Source organism: Lutjanus erythropterus, chromosome 17 (genome assembly GCF_056507025.1).
Source record: "Lutjanus erythropterus isolate fLutEry1 chromosome 17, fLutEry1.hap2, whole genome shotgun sequence".
In the NCBI taxonomy this organism is placed as follows: domain Eukaryota; kingdom Metazoa; phylum Chordata; class Actinopteri; order Lutjaniformes; family Lutjanidae; genus Lutjanus; species Lutjanus erythropterus.
The window spans coordinates 16913559-16931539 of NC_139333.1; the positions used below are offsets into that span (position 1 = coordinate 16913559).

Here is a 17981-nt window from a genome sequence, read left to right on the forward strand (position 1 = left end):
TCTTAATTGAAATCACCCTCCTCCTCCCACCCAAAGGCGCTTCATGCTCTTGTCGATTGTGAAGAGACTCCCGTTCCTTCTGAGACGCAGTATCTTTGCTGGGGAAGGGGGACCCAACTTCAAATATTAATGACAGTGCGCTGAAAAGGTTAAGGTGGCGCGTGGGAGCACAGGAGGTTAACGTGTTTTAGTGGTTGGAAAATGTCAGTGTTGTGTGGAGAGAGAAAGTGGCAGATGACTTGAGAGGAGGAGGAGGGCAGGAGATAAACGGTGCCACTGGACGACTGCAGTGTCCTTGGGTGTCTTTCCTCAGGGGACCTATAATATCCACTCAACGGTGACACAGTACACACTGACAAGAGAGGGGACATTATTGTTCCTGTTGTAACAACTGACTCAATGATTATTAAGCTACAGCCGCAGACAGCAAAAGAAGCAATTAAAGGAACAGTTCACCCTAAGATCACAACTACATATTTTCCATAATTAGTGCTATTTATCCATCTAGATTATTCTGGTGTGAGTTGCCCATTCTGGAGATATCAGCTGTAGAGATAACTGTGTTTTCTCAAATATGATGTGGCTAGATGGCATTCAGAGCGTCAAAAAATAGACCTGAGAAACTTGAACAGCAATCAGCAAACAAAAATCATGACCCGATTACCTGAGATAATCCGCAGATCTTGTTGTAAGCAGAAATCTGCTTGCCCAAAGTTAATTTTTACTTGCCCCCGTGCAAATTGCTTTATTTATTAGTGATTATGAAATAACAACAAAGACTAAAGTTAATTGTCATGTTTAATTTAGGGCTGCAACGTCTATAAAATGTCAGAAAACATCCAAGGTGATGTCTATAAATGTCTCATTTTGTCAGTTTGAAAACCAAAGATATTCAGTTTAATGTAACAGCAAATGGTGTTTTTCTGCGTCTCACATATTGATTTTCCCGCCTTTCTCCATTTATTGTCATTTTTGTATGAATCAATAAGTAAAAGAAGATATTTCCATCAGTACAGACTGTAAAGCCCCCTCAGGCAACTTGCGATTTGTGATATTGGGCTACATAAATAAAATTTGACATGACTTGCATTTAAGTAAATGCGATAGCAACCAAACTGTATATTAACGGCAGCAGCAGTGAAAAATTGGTTTTGTCATTTTAAACAGTAAAAATTAGTGGAAATAATTAAACAAAGGTTTTTGGCTGAAATATGTATGTGATGATGTAATATTTTGGTCTATCTGAATGGTGTGAATATCATGGGAATAGGTGATTAAATTTGCAACAGGCACCTCTTTTGGCATTAAAAAGGCAAAATGCTAAGACAGTATATCTTATCAGCCTGAGTCTGAAATCCCTGTGTGGATGAAAATGGCTTCTTACTGACGCCTGGGACAAACTGAATGAGTGTCATTTTGTTTGGTCATGGCAAATTATGCAGAGAGAGGGTGGGTATGGTAATATTCTGAGATTCTGATCTGTTTTGCTGACCTTCCAATGCTAAAAACAATAATAAATATTTCTGTATAAAAGTTAATAAAATTCAAATATGACTATGACTTGAGACGATATCCTCAATTTTACAGTTCCCATTCCTTTTAACCCGAATCTCTAATAGCATTTGTGACCTCAGCCATTCGTTAACTGTGCAATAAAATTGTTTTTACTGCAAAATTAGTTTGCTCTTTTCCACTTATTAATACAGAAGACATTGTTTGAATGAATGAATGAATGAATGAATGAATGAATGAATGAGAAAAGGAAAAGAGAAAAAAATAATAATTCAAAACTAAACTTTCTAGAAACAGACTGATGATTCAATCCACTCTGATGAGACTGGAATCGATTTAGAAATAACACGAGCCCATGGACTACATATACAGTATGTCCTGAGTCAAGGTCAAACAGGAAGACAAAAATAGAAAAAGCAAACAATAAATAAACTGCAAAATTGCGCAGAAGTACCTGTTGATCCCACCGACCACGTGATGTTGAGGTTGAAATTGTTGGATGCATTAATGGACATGTCCAAGTTCTTGTTAGCCTTCAGATGAAGATAAAAATAGCACAATATTAATGTAGTTAAATATAAGACAAACTGATAATATCACACAAAAAGACACAAGAGTCTCATTATAGTAAATCACATTATAATAACAGAGATGTTATGAAACTTAACAAGGATTCGGAAAGGCTTGAACTGAGTACTAGAGCAACTTTTTAGAGTCTTCACAGAAAACAAATCACCAATCAGTGATAATGAACGTTAATTGTGGCAGTGTGTGACTTGACATTTGACAGAAAAGAAAAAAAAACAATCTTCTGGTGTCATTGTCCCTGTTGCCTGACTGAGACCTTTTCCTCAAATAGTTACCTGTTCAGGTGAGGCCATGAAGTTGATGGCAGTGTAGTGATTATCATCCTCTTGGATGAGGCTGAAGGTGAACTGGTAATCGATCAGGAGATTGTCTGTTTAGAAAATCAGATGGGAGAGAAGGATCTCATATCGTTTCCTATGTTTCAACATACACTGTACATAACAATGAGTGGCAATTTTCTGTTGAATACACACAATCTAAGCTGCCAGCTGTGGCTTACACTACTACAGACTACTATGACAGCATAAATATACAGAGGTGTGTGCTATGTGTTATGATCAAAAGAAACTTCCAAGCAACAAACTGACTGATGGAGACAAGTGAAATCAAAATGTCTGTAATCAATTCCAATGACTGCAATCAGGCTGCACAATTTTCTCATCAAGCAGAGAGAGAGTAGGGATGCCTGACCCTGACAGCAAGCTCGAAGAAAAAGTCCCCTGCAGCGATTAATAAAGGAGCAAATTATTAATTAATAGCGGTCACATATGAATTCACTACACACAACTGTAAGTACATGCCTGAGTCAAATGTCGATCAAGTATTAAGTATGAATATATACAGATAATGGAGAAAAGAATTTGGACTTGTATCATGGATATTTCATTTTTTGTTTGTGAGCACTCAAGGAGCGGATGATTAAATTTCCAGCGGACACATTTTTGGGCAGAGAAATTACAGTAAACGAAGACGGTATAATTTATCAGCCTGAGACTGACTCATTTTTATGATTCAACTGTGTGAATTAAAATGATTTTTTTATCCACAGATACATAACACAATGCATCATACTCGGAAAACCACACCCACTGGAGGGGAAACCAATCAGAACCACAACAAGCGAAAACAGGTGTAAAAGCCTCTAACTGGCTAAAAACATTCAATTTCAGCATTTCAGAGGATTATTTAGCACCCAGTGACTCCCAAAGAGGAAAATAGTACACCGACAAACTCAAATAATATTTCCATGTCCCTACTTCTTACCTTGCTTTTATTGGAGAAATTATCCCACTGAATGCAATAAGTTAAATACATTGATCTTTACAAATACTTGATCAAATCACCAGGTAATAACATCATTTAACCAGGAGTTTTTATAACTTAGTTGGAAACAAATTTCATAGTTTGTCATATTAGCAACTGCAGCCAAACATTCTGAGAATACTCTCACTGATTTCCTAACTTAGCCTAAAGAATTATAGCAAGGAGTCCTAGCTTAGGAGTGATATAAACACAAAACTTTATCTTAGTGAGGTCGACCCTGTTGCTAGGTTTGATACATAGATCAAGGCAACCCTCTTGCATCACGAGTCCACCCTTTTTGGGTGAAAACAAACATTTATTTGACCAGCGGTCAATACAAATTCCAAGGTCTTTGCTGGTTGAAACTCATAAAATAAGGAAACTGCACCACTGTTCAGCTATTAGGAACCCGAATCCTCTGACCAGTCAGGTGAAGAATCAGGCTATGTCTTTGCCAGTTGGCATCATTACATAGAAAAAAACCCACAGAAATAGGGATGGATGAGTATCTGTCTCTGTTAAAGTGGAAGAACAACTCCACCTAGTATCCAGGGTGTTATATCCTGTACATTATTGAATCTCCATGTAACACATCTCTGCCATCTGTCACTAGTAGTCTGTCCATTGTGGTGTTATGGTAAACTAATTACACTACCAACATTAGCATAAAACATGAATGACACTAGTCTTCTCTAGTTGACGCTGGCTCTTGTTTTCACCCAAAATGCGTTGTGGTCGAGGGGAGTGACATGTGGCTGCTCCGATCCAAGGAGGACGAGGAAGAACCTCCACAAAACACAAAGTCAACAGAGAGCGATGAATTGTTTTCCTCTCCAGTGTGGGTGGGACTTAATTATGTTTCGTCTTTTTACTCCGGTCAAACTGGGTGTATATCATTTTGTGTGGGTGTGGCAGACTGTGCAGTAGAGGGATGTGCTGTCCCTGTTCCAAACTTAAAATATTACAGATCTAGAAGGTCAGCATTGTTGACCTTTAAATGCTAGATATCACAGTGAATATTTGTATGTAAATGACAGATTTTTTGGTATCAAAGTCAATCCCTTGAGGGGCTTCTGTTTGATTGCCTGAGTAGTAATGTGTGCATGTTGTAGTCAAAGAGTTTTAATCTTTGAGGAAAAAAGAGGAGTGAGCTCCAAATTACCAGGTACACTGAGAAATCAGCTAATAAACACAGTGAAGTAGCTGGGTAACAATGAGTGTGACATGTTAATCCGTGCTCAACTGCTTTTTTCGTCAGGAGTGTCATGTTTACAATACTGAGCTCAAGAAAAAGTCCCATTGGTGTGCGGAGGTTAAAACAGGCTGCAAGCTTTTAGTTCCTCTTCCCCTCATTGAGCCTGCTGTCAGGCTATGGCATTTCAAAAAGGGACAAAACCTTGGCAAAGGCTGTGTTGTCAGTAGCAGAGTGTTGAAAGAGAGACATACTGCCACACCGTGAAGGACACCGCATCATGCAAATAAACACGCAAAGCACAAACACCAACATGTGCGGTACACACAGGAATACACAGGCACCAGTAGGTGTCAACTTCATAGGTTTTTTTTGCATCACTCACCTTGATTTATTTTCCTTGTACTTCAAGTCAAACTAACATTTATTCAACTTTCTAAATGAATGAATGAGTAGGTGGGTGAGTGAGCGAGTGAGTAGACAAGTGGGGAATTTTTACTCCTCCGTCTCCTTGATTAGCTCAATCACTCACTCCTTCTGATGCACTTGACATTTTCACGACAAGTCATTCTGTCACCGAACAAGCGCCCCTGGTGCCAAAGTGCTAAAATGCTCCATCTGCCCTGAGCGGAAGAGTGGAAGTGGAGAAGTGGAGAGAAAGAAAGCAGAGAGAGAATAGCCAAGAATAATCAAGGAGGAGTGTGTGTGTGTGTGTGTGTGTGTGTCTTTGTGAGTGCAGATGAGCTGTCTCTCCAGCAAGTAGCCGTCCAGTGGAGAATTACTCACAGTAACAGGTTCCTCTGAGTGGATTGCCAAGGTAACGGTTTTCTGAGTCACATCTGCAGTGAAGAAAACAGAGAGGAGACAACAAGATGAAGAAGAGTGCTAACAGATTGAGAGCAAGAATGCCTCTTATCGGGTGCAGTGTACGCCAAGTGCCAGCGCATTAGCTCCTGCTGTTGGCGCCTCATCAAGTCTCTTACTTCTGACGACGAGGAAATCATCTGATAGTTTGCAAAAGTTAATTAGATTTTTTCAAACTTTTGTTTATCAAAGCAACACAGTGACATGCCACAAACTTTATGTACCACCTGATCACAGAGAGTGTGGCATCTAAAAGTAACGTACAAAGTTTAATCCCCTAACATCCTTGAAGCAAAATACAAAACTTATGTAAATTTTTGCTTGATTATTTTAGATACATAATCCTAAATTTGGATGTGAAAGCCAAAGAATAACCACATATCAAGGTGAATCCTTTTTAGCGAACGGTTTAGATAAGGCCGTGCTCATTCAGAGCTGGTGAGTGGGGATTGCCAAGTTCAAAAGAGGCTAGACAAAGCCCGGGGCGAGTTTATCTTTGTTTCACACTCATGTTTATTAACTCAGAGCTTGATAATCAGAGCTCAGGGTGAACACCCTCACAACGCTTACAGCACATGACTTGTTTACCTTTGATTGCAAAATGATCGCCTCGTTACTTCTGATTCTCTCAATGCAGTGTTAAAGCTATGTTTTTCAAGATAACCCAGAAAGATCAGGGATAACCCCCATCTGGAGTGCAGAAGGTTTCTTAACCTGTGTTCAAATTGTTAACAGCAATTATCATCAAAACACAACCTACGTCAAATCGAAATAAAAAATGCCATGTTGCCAAATAACAAAGACTAAACTGAAACAAGATGTTGAACTGCTTTAAAACTAGAGCTGCAATGATAGAAAAAAATAGTTGGAAACTATTTTAATAATCAATTAATCATAATTTTTCAAGCAAAAATGTCAGACACTTAAATGGAAAGATTTGCTGCTTTTCTTTGTCGTTTATGATAGTAAATAAAGAAATGTTTTGACATTGTAAAGATGAAACAATGTATTGGTTAATTGTGAAAACAAGGGACAGATTAATAGATCACAAAAATAATTGTTAGCGGGAGCTAGGGTTACAAATTTTGTGCATTTTCCTTAACAACATTGCTACTTCTTGGCAGACCAAACAAAACCCTGAGAAAACCTGTGTGCTCTGGCGAAATGGTAAACAAAACACAAATTATTGGTTAATTCATTTTTAATTGGTTAAGTTCTTAATGGCAATTAACTAATTAATGATTAATCATTAACATCCTAAGCTGAAACCCCATTTGAAACCTAAAAACCAAAGCAGAGCAACAGAGACCATGTAGAGCAGCTACATCAGCCTGTCAGTCCATTCTGTAGTACTTTGAGTACAATTATATGCCATGCCTTCCTGTCATGAAAAAAGCACACCGAATATATGGAACCTTGCAATTTTTAATAATGCTATACAGTCAAGTATAACACAGTTGTAAAGGGCACACCCCATCTTCATGAGGAAAGAAACATACAGTTTGATTTTCCCTTTAAAGACCCAGTGAAGCAAAAAATACCAATTCTTATGACAACAGAAATGAGTAGCAAACAAAAAGTAGCCATTTCCAGAAAACTAAACCTCTAACTGTACTTTAGCAAACCATAAATAGTTTTAAAGATCCACAAAAATACGTATATATAAACAATAATTACCCTGTGCTCAACCCATGCTTTTGTGTTTGTTGCAAGTGTGAAATGACTGTATGCCCGGGGCCAATGAATCCATAACTCCAGCTAATGAGGGTTCTGACCCTCAGCTAAACGTGGTGTGAAAATTGGACAATTACTTGGTTCCATTTACCTCCAATCCATTGTCATTAGTGGACTACCGCTCTAATTTTAAAGCCTCAGACTTTGCCACTGTCTTCTCAAACTGCAAATACAAACACTAACAGATTCTTGTCAGTGAAATGATGCACAGCTCCAAATCTGCTGTGGTTTCCTACCGCACAGATCAAGTGAACCTGATTCTACCCAGATATTTAAAGTGAATCTGTATTTTAATAGAAGGACGTGAATGTGTTTCTTAGGTCCTCTAAGGTCATGCAGTTTGCTCGAAGCACTGCGGCTGAACACTATACACTATTTTCACACAACAACAGAGATATCGTGGCATCAGCCAAAGTGGCCTGAATTTTAAATGAAGTGCCGCCGAGCAAAATAATTTGTTAACGTCCACAGAGTGCCATCGACTGTTGTCAGGATACGCATGTGCATGAGTGTGTTTTATCAGGCTCATGGCTTTCCAAAGGCCTGTAATGAGGAGGAACATATGGCGGCGTTCACTGGATTAGTGTTCTTTATCCCCTTTTTAATGTGTCTCTCCGCTCTGTCTCTCAATCTTTAACTATCTACAATTCACTCTGTACTGCCACGTCATCCCTCCACACGCGAGCACTAGAATTGCACTAATAAAATTAAAATGACATGGCAATTTGAACAAGATATCTATTATCACACCGATTTTGTTCCACGGTTGTTTTATCTTACGGACAACCAATTAAACTTGTTGAACTGTGGATATTAAAGGCAGTCAGATAGGACAGCGAGCGGAGAAAGAGGGAGCAGACCCACTGACAGACACCAATGCTACTGAGGGGGAGGTGGCTGTTAGTGATGTTACAGTGAATGATGATGACTCTGCCTCTAAAAATAATGCAGACATCGGTTGTTTTGTAGCATTTTGGATTCACGAGACAGACGGCATCACCACTGAAGGCGCTATACAAAAAAAATGTCAGTTCAAACACATCTGACGTGTTCTAACACCTTAAAGGGTAGCTGATATTTTTCAAGCTGGACCCTATTTTTCCACGTCTATATGACTAATGGGAACAACTATTTTTTAAACCGGTCCAGTACTGAGCAAGACTGCTGCAGCTGTTAGCCACAAAACAGGCTGAAATGTAATCCTTTAGGGCAACTGCAAATCATCAAAGTACGCCGACTAAAAGTGCCTGTTTTTCAGATTGTTACTATACGTGTCTGACAACTTTAAGGAAAGGACCTGTACAGAAGTTGACCTATTTGTCACACAGTAAGGCCCTTATTGTTTTGGCAGAAACAGCTTAAACAGGTTGTTTATTGCTCTTGCCAAAGCTACCGGACTCCATTTACGAGTCCATAACCATAAACTGTTCATATTGATGATGCATAACTATTTTTATACTGTCATGTCCCAGACACATGCATGCTTTAACAATATTACCTGACCTGATCAAGATGGATTCTGACACTACATCTAACCAGCAAGTCCTGAAGGACAAGCATCAGTGTTTCTGACTGATCTAATGGGGGCAGGACACTGAGCTGGGGAGGAGCCAGCGACACCAAGGACAGGGTGGAGTGCTCTTTTACCACGGTACAAAGGACGGAGGACAAATGCCGCCACTGGGTTTTTGAACCTTACAGAACATCACTCCTGGGGCGCTTGAGCTGCATGGCATTTGCAGATGGCAAAACACACACGCACACCACTCATCGTGAAGTGTATAATGCAGCTCCTCTGTGCTGTATCTTAATTTAATCTACACCTGCATGCATGCGTGCACACATCTGAACTTGAGGCGATCCCCCTCTGCTGTATCTTAATTTGATCTACACATGGACCTTTGTCTGTGCTCGTGCACACACTGCGATTCAACAGTAACACATACACTCTTAGAAATGAAGGTGCTCGCCATTTATAAAGGTCCGACCTGAAAACTAGAGCAGCAACAATTAATCGATTATTAATCAATGATTAAATTCATTGCCATCTAATCTGATAGTTGATTAATCGTTTTGAGTCCATTTTTAAAAATAAAAAGTCCCAATTCTCTAGTTTCAGCTTCTCAATTGTGAATATTTTCAGTATTTTACTCCTCTGTGACATTAACTGAATATGTTTGGGTTGTGGACAAAACAAGAAATTTGAGGACGTCCCCTCAGGCCCCGGAAAACAGCGATCAACATTTTTCGCAGTTTTCTGACATTTTATGGATCAAACAACTAATCAAGAAAATAATCAAAAGATTAATCGACAATGAAAATAATCATTAGTTGCAGGCCTACTGGACACTTTTTAAGGGTTCTACCAAGAGCTCAACATGAAGTGTTTTACTGAGAACCAAGAACCCTCTATGAGAGAGATCTGATTTGATTCAGCAGGAAAACATTCACTCTGAAGATGACAACCCATATAAGGTTCTTTGGCTTCTTCCAATAAGAGAACACTCTAACCTCTTTAAATAGTCCAGAGGGTTCTACCTATAACTCAACATCAAGGGTTATACCTGGAACCACATGCTAAGTGTTCCACCCAGAACCCACTCTGGGGTTCCTCAGGGGGTTCTATCGAGAACTCTTCCACATCCCAAGGAGGAAATGTGTTCATCCAAAATCCACCCAGAGGATCTAAAAATATCTTTTTTCTAAGAGTTTCACCTTTAACCTTCTTCTGAAAGTTCTACTAAGAACCATATTGTGTTCAACATGAGGCAAAAGATGACCAACTGGCAGAATGCCAGTAAAATAAGTTGATTAAGGGGACTTTCAATAAATTTGCATTTCAATAAACCATTTGACAGACGGGTTAACATTTGAATATTTGAGGGTGAGGATCATGTTACACCCACACTTTCATCAATCCATGAATATCTCTTTCTTCCAAAAAGGTTTCTTTGCATGAAAAGGGTTCTGAATGGAGCCCTTGGTCTTTCAAAGAACCCTTGATCACAATTTTCTCCAAAATAGGCTCTTCAGAATCAAACGGCTCTTGGCAGAACCTGAGCTCCTCAGGAAGAACCCTTTTAAAACCCTTATTTCTAAGAGTGTGCACACACACAGACCATCACCAACAGAGGACATGTGCTCTGAACCCACACAGTGCCCTTCACACACACGCGGGCCAGAGTGAGCACACACATGTCCACACTCTCAGACCCATTTACCCCCAGAACATGGAGAATCCTGAATAATGTATGCATTCAAATGAGCACTATAATAAGAAATATTTCCCCTAACCGCTCTTGTTTGACTCATCACTGTAACGCAGCGCAGACCTCATCAATTGTTTTCAAAAACAATTCCATTCTGCACCGGTGCACCCTTCACTTCATTACTGCAACTATTATTCGGAGCTCCTAATGGCATCGGTGGCTGCGGTGCACGCATGTGTGAAAGCGTGCATGTGTGTACTTGTGTACATCGCTGAAAAGACATGAGTGCCCTTGTGTAGAGGTCTTTGTTTAAGGGTTACTGCCGGGGATGGTGCAAGTGAGAGTGGGGTTGGGGGAGACACTGATTACACGTAATGAGATACCAGAAATTACATTACAAAAAGGCAACAGCAAACACCCCACCCCAACTGCTAGTCAATACATACACACTAATTAGATTACACATGAAACAAAGTGATTACTTGATTACTCTAACATGTTTGAATGTGAAAATGTATCTTGATTTTGAGATTAAAGTCACCGCTGAAATAGCGATTGTTGATAATGACAAGGTTGATCTAATTACAGTGCCTAAATGGGGCTGAATTAACAACAGATTCTGGTGGTTTATGTTGCTGGCTAAATTTTAAGCCGATAATCAGTAATGGGCTGCAGGAACCTTCCTCGTAGCTGGCTCCTGAGCTGTATGGGCACATCCTCCCTCTAAATGGCTGATGATGATTGGCCTGCTGGTGCCTGGCTTGTTCTGATACCTCACTCTGATTTTGTGGGGTAGAAACGGAGTCGTTTGTATCAACTGTTAGCCACCTGCTATCCGAGTGCTGCTCTGCATTGTACTGCATTGCTCTCCATCTGGAGGCACAAATTAATGTGACATTCTGACATTTATGCAAAGTGTCATTTATTTACTGTCAAAGTCAACAGAAAGCATGGAGGGTTCTGGAGAGGTCTCACTCTCCTCCAGCCTTGCTTCTGTCTGATCACTTCCCTTTGTTTTCTCTCTGTTTCCTCACTCTCTTTCTCTTCTTCTCTCATCACTTTCATGCGTTCTCTCACACAAAGATTTTTCTTGCATGTTGTGAATATGTCGCCAAGGCTTTGACATCATCCCTTGTACGATCCAAAAGATGAACTTGATGATTTTCTTTTTCTGTTCCAATATGGTGGTTGTCAGAGCTCAGGATAATTACTGCGATTTTGTTCTATTGGCGGCTTTGAAACCACTGCTTCTAACACAAAAGGTACAACTACAAGTTGGCTTATTATGGTTTACGTCAACCATCACTCATAGTTACATGTACGTTTCTGTACTCTAAGAAAATGGCACAGCTTACAAATGTACTTAAAGCAAAATGTATATTTACTGATATTTATCTGATCATAGTTTTTTTTTGATTAACCAGCTGATGCAAACAAATGATTAACATGCAGAGCATGATGCCTCTAACACGTTTGTTCACATGTGATGACGTGTAAATTATGTGGATCTGTGTGTTTTCTATGTGTGCGCATGAGCAGCCTGTGAAAACAAACCTCCCCCTGGGACAATAAACGTTATTTATCTTGTTAGACTAACAATTTGTAAAGTGTTGACAAAGCATGTTATTATTTTTCATGTTTACTAGCAGGGTTGGGCGACATGGCTTATAGGTAATATCCTAATAGTTTTGGGCTATGGTGCGATATACGATATATGTAGACATTTTTTCTAAAATAAAATACTGTAATTTCTCAAATAGCATTGATCTTATAGAATATGATGTACTGTGGTAGATTAAACTACCCAAAAGTATATATATATAGACAAAATCAAATAATAGAATATTTTTGACAACACACCTCTACATTAATATTGCAGCAATATTTTAGGGAATCGTCAATGATGTGAATATAATGATTAAGTGAGTAAAGGTTAATAATAAAACAGCTTGAACAACCTGGTAAAAAATTACATCACTTTACTGTAATGCAGGATTTAACACCAGGAAAAAGACGATATTTGCGCAATATCACAATATACTGCCACCCAAATTAATCATGATATCGATATACTGCACAGCCCTGTTTACTAGTTACTATATGTCTGTATCTCCTCTATGTGGTATCTAGATATTTGAAGTTGGTTACTCCTTTTTAAGGGACTTTCTAGTTGGTTATTTACAGAATATTATTTAAAGTCATTATGAAAATAGGACATAGAGAACTACAACTGTGTTTGAGATTTAAACCCAAAAGGTTAACAGCTTGATTCCACCAGGCACGGCTGTGTCGTGTTACGGCTGTGCCACGTCTCTGATCGCTGCCATTCTACATAACATGCTTGAGATTCCACCAACAGCGCCATAGCGTTTCCCAGAGGCAGCTCTCCACTTCAAATACACGCCAAGTCTATTTTTGACGGATGCCGTGTCAAGCCGCACAGAGTAGATCAAGTGGGCAGGAAGCCAGACACAGAAACAGCAGAGAGAATCCTGTCAGTTTTCAAAATAAGACCCTGTGCAGACTCGCAATCATAAAAGCAGACAAAAAACAAACTATTTAACTATGTAGCCTACCGACCCATGGAAGAAGCACAAAAGGCAAGGAAAAAGGACCAAATCAATAAAATCTGAGCAAGTCAACATAATCAGACGGGCAAAACGCTCCACTGCTGAAACACTTCTGAAACGCTGCTGGTGGGGCATGCAGCCATGTGCAGGACGGATCAAAACTATGGCAGCTCCCAATGGAAACAACAGGCAACGACACACAAGCACGACTCATGCAAGGGAGTATGAGGGTGACACAACAAAGTGAAGGAAAGAGACACACAGCAAGTAAAATTAGATGTAAAAAAAACCTCCATGATTTCAAATGTTAAAAAAAGAAAAAAAAAAGAAATCAGCTTGACAAAGGCATTCAGCATGTTTGTTAAGACGAGAGGGAACTTTTGTTTGTTTGTAAGAAAACTCCACAGGGAACCTTTAAGAGTGTCATGACAACTGTATGTGACTTTTGCTGACTAAAGTCTTGTCATTGTATTCAGCGAGAAGATGTGTCAACTGTCTCTGTGTGATAAATATGGTGTGAACTGTGTGACTGCGAAATGTGTAACGGAACAAGTGGGGATGACAAAACCTGAACGCAGCAGGAGAAAGTGAATCTGTGATTTTGATTCAAGCACAGAGTGTCAGGGATATTTTGAGGATTTGTGATTTTAGAAAGGCAGGAAAACACGCGTGTGGGGGCGTACGGTATGTGCACTCATGATTGCCAGTGATCCCACCATAACTCATACTGCATTAGAGGTATTAAAAAACATCAGTGTCCATTCTGCTTACAGCTGGGAAATCAGACAGCTAAGTGGAGATGGTCCTCCTACACAGAGGGAATCCACCACGTCAGCAGAAATCGTGCTGGAAGTGGAGTTTCTGGCCAATATAATACCGACTGATGATTCTCTGTATCTACACCATCGAATCATTCCAAACCTCCACATGAGAAGTACAAGGGCGGCACTTTGACCGCTCTATTTTCCATAAGAACAGCACCCTGAGTCTATGATTCCCATAATATAATTAAAACAAAAGGGTCACTGAAAGTCAGACTATGCCATGACTCAAAATCAAATCAAGTTAATTTCCATTTACTGTACATAGACATATATTCTAGTGTTTTTTGGGTTTTTTTTTTGGCTTATCCATGATACCACTCCATAAAACATGGCAGAACTGATCCACTTGGAGGAAACAATCCTAATCTAATATTTGTCTGATATTAAGGATTCTTTGGTAAAAAAGTTATCATATGATTAAAAAAAAGAACTCGTCTGGCTCTTCAGCCATCCAATATGATGTATTTTCATTTGTTTCATTGCCATGTCATCAATCATGTTGTCTGATTATATTAAATCACAAGCAAGGGGCTGACTTGTTCCACTCTGACTGTCATGAATCTGTATTTAGTCAGAGGCTGTATCTCCTGTATTTAACAGAAGCTCTGTTTTTGTGTCCGTGATCAAAGATCATAAATATCTTGGAATCACAGAACCAAAATTCTGTTTTTTTTTCTCTCCAAGCAAAATATCATCAACAGCATATAACACCATCCTGTATGTATCTGTCTCACTTGTCAAAATGGGTTTCCCTTAAAATAGCCCAGAGCGTTCCATCAGGGCTCCATCCCAAGTGATTACTGGCCCAGTGACAGGCGGCCCACAGACTCACTTTTGATTGACATCACCTTAAGTCAGTGAGTTTCAGTTGGTACATTGAGGGCGTTTCTCTCATTTGACCCCAGTGTTGCACACGTGAACTTTCTGAAATAAAATCTAGAGATGCTGAACTGACTTTGATGGGATTGGGCATTTGGAGGACTACATCAGCTATCGGCAACTGGAGTCCGGTGGCTTTTGTTTTTTTTGGCAGATTTTGTGGGGAACTTTTTGTCATTTTATTATGCTAATTTAATGGTCTGCAGAGTGTCAGCCACTACTCAGCAATGCTCAGTACACACCCATTGTGCTGCAGTACGAGTGGGCTGAAAACTGCCTGCAGAACCAGAATATTTTGATACCTAACGCAGAGAATTAAGAATTTATTTAGAGTCAACCTGTGTTGATGATTGTTGGAACAGTGGAAAGTCTAACAAAGACAGTTTTGGTGAGTTTAATTTGTTTTTCTGTTTAGGAGTTTGAATGAAGAGCGAATTATATTACATTCACAACAATTACATTGCAAGCAAATTATAAGGGTTTCTTCATTTGGTGAAAGAGAAAAACTTAAACTTAGAAAGTACATGGTTGTATCTTTCTGTTCAATAAGGGAAATATGTACAAGAACGTTTCTTTTCTTGACACTCTGAGTTTATTTTGCTTATCCAAGGTAGAGAATGTACTGAACTTGCCGCTTGCACACTTCCACATCTCCTAGCTGAAAGTTAGACTCGTACGAATATACTGAGAATTGCCAGTTCATGGGCTGACAGTGGCCGATTGGAAAATTTAAATAATTTAAATATATCGCCCTAACCTAGGCTATAGTCTAATGTGGTACTAATAAAAATCTCTAACAGAAAAAGCTACAAAATGCAACACTACAACCCTGCAATTAGATCATTTTTTTTATGGTTGTATTTATGTGTGTGTCTGTGAGAGAGCATGTGGTCGGAGTACTTACAGCTGGCACTGGTCTCCTTTGATCCCCTTGGTGGTGCAGAAGCACTTGCCAGTTAACACCTGGCACACACTTGCATGACCATTACACTTACAGGCTGGAAGAGGCAACAAAACACAGATGGAGAAGAAGGGTGAGAGGGGGGAGAGGGGGAAAAAAGATGGAACAGAAACATTATTGATTAGACAAAGCTGGAAATGTGGATAAAGTGAACATTCTGGTGTGTATGTGCTTGTACTTGTGTAGTTAGAGAATGTCAGTTTAAACCTTTAAGTTCAGGATCTCCTGAGGGCACAATAAAGCCTACAGCTCCCACAATCTGTGCCATAACAGTTGTTTTCCCTCATTTTTTTCCCCCGCTCTATGCTAGCAGCTCCCCATTGCTTGCAGTGTTTGTGCTAAGCTAGGCTACCAACATCCCCTCCGCTGTACTAAACACGCAGAGATGAAATTGATATTGATCTGGGTAAGAAGGTAAACAAGTGTATTTCCCAAAAGACTGGCTGAACTTCTTAGATCTGATACATGATGGAGAAAAATATGCTCCCTCCCCCAGATAGGACATCACGATACTCGCTAGGCATGTGCACATGGAATACAAACAGTGCAGCAATAGATGTGTGAAAAATGAGTGAATTGGCTCCTGGAGTGCTTCTAGTGCGGCAGCCTTTCAGGTTTGCATTTGCAGGACAAAAAAAAACGACCCATTCCTTTCACTTGGCTGAGCTTCATAACACTGAGAAGGGGTATTACAGAAGGGTCAGTGGGCGCAGCCTCCACTCCCAATGTTAAATCTGTTCTTAGCACATTTCCCAAGATGGCACATATGAATATTTCAGGTGACAGGACCGCTTTTAGCACTTTCTCCTACACTTGTTATTGACAGCTGGTAGTACGGGGATTTAATTGTACTGTGAACCCACTGCAAGTAAAACAAACATCAAATATGCAGCGGCTCCCTTGTCAATTTAAAGGGATAGCTCAAATTATTTGAAGTGAGGTTGTATGAGGTACTTATTCATAGCCAGTGTATTACCTACAGTAGATGGCAGTTGCCACACTCCCTAGTATTGAGAAGCAGAGAGGAGTACCAACATGGAAGCTAAGCCATGTTTTTGTAAGTGGCTAAAACATGTTTTGCTGCTGACCTTGTCCACAACAGTACATTACTTAGCTTCCTACATGTATACTCCTGCTCCAAACTGGGGGCTCTCAAGTGCCATCTTCTGTAGGCAATACACAGACTACAGATGACTACCTCATACAACCCCACTACAAATAATCCAAACTATTCCTTTAAACTTAAACAACAGCTGTATCTCTAGATCTCGACATAACAGCAGCACATAATGTTTTTGACTCATTTGGTCCTCAGGCTCTGAAAGAATAAGCGGACTATTTCCCTCACAGATGCTCACCTGTGTAGTTTCACTTTACAGGTTACAGCTACAGCCTATACATTAGCAGATGGCATCTGAGACCAAAAAGCTCCCAGGTGTGTGCGTGTGTGTGTGCATGTGTGTTTGAGAGTGTATTTGGCTCCCAACTCAAACAATAGCTTCCATGTAATTTCTCAGGAATGCTATTCATGTGGGACGAGTGCTGTAATTCTCCCCCTGACAAGGAAGCTGCACTACCTCCCTCAGTCAGTCTCCACTGTATGTAATAAAAAAGACTCTGACACAGTTATCAAACACACATATAGTCATTTTATCTTCAGTTAAATGCCTGTTCTTTGCCACCAACCTAATGTTTAAACCCATTTTCCACATTAAATTCAGCAAGCATTATGAGCGTTTGCTTTGAAAACAAGAATGCTGCATAAATAAATTATGGGTTGTAGTCACTCAAGAAAATTTATTCTGCATTGAGCAGGAGACAGATAATAAATCTGCCATCATGTGGTGTTAAAAAGAACCCAATCAAAACTGTTTTATATCCAGGGAGGAAAACCTGGATAGCACAGCCGGAAAATTAGTAAAATCATTGCAGATTTTTATAATGTCAGTGTTTTACAAGGCTAATCAGCCCTGAATGCAGGAGTCTATGTGTACATCACTTCACCCAAAATCAAGATATACGACGTATACGCATTTCTGTTTTCAACAAAGCAGGGTTTTATGGCGTGAAAAACCACAGTAATACAAGAAGCCAGTATGTGACCTTCAGCTTCACCTGCAATTCCCACAGTGCACCACAGCTGCTCTACACTCACTCCCAATGTCAGGAAAACACAGTTAATCTTGATGTTTCACTGTTTTTACTGGGAGTGGTATTTCAACTGAGAAAAAAATAAACCAGCAGAGACCAGACGTCCATTTTGTCTTTAGTTGTTTTTCTCTCACCACTTTATGAGACCAACATATGGAGCAATATTTCCATTAATCAACCCGGGCAGACAAATTG

At 39.7% G+C, this 17981-nt stretch overlaps 1 protein-coding gene across 1 annotated transcript in view; it reads right to left on the reverse strand.

Annotated features, from left to right (window-relative positions):
* atrnl1b (attractin-like 1b) overlaps nt 1-17981 on the reverse strand; it is an 83813-nt gene that overhangs the window by 36678 nt on the left and 29154 nt on the right. The window contains exons 20-23 of the mRNA XM_084740215.1: nt 15579-15672; nt 5381-5433; nt 2376-2470; nt 1967-2045 (exon numbers count right to left, since the gene is read on the reverse strand). Of these exons, the coding sequence (XP_084596341.1) occupies nt 1967-2045; nt 2376-2470; nt 5381-5433; nt 15579-15672 (321 nt within the window). The remainder of the gene's footprint in view (nt 1-1966; nt 2046-2375; nt 2471-5380; nt 5434-15578; nt 15673-17981) is intronic.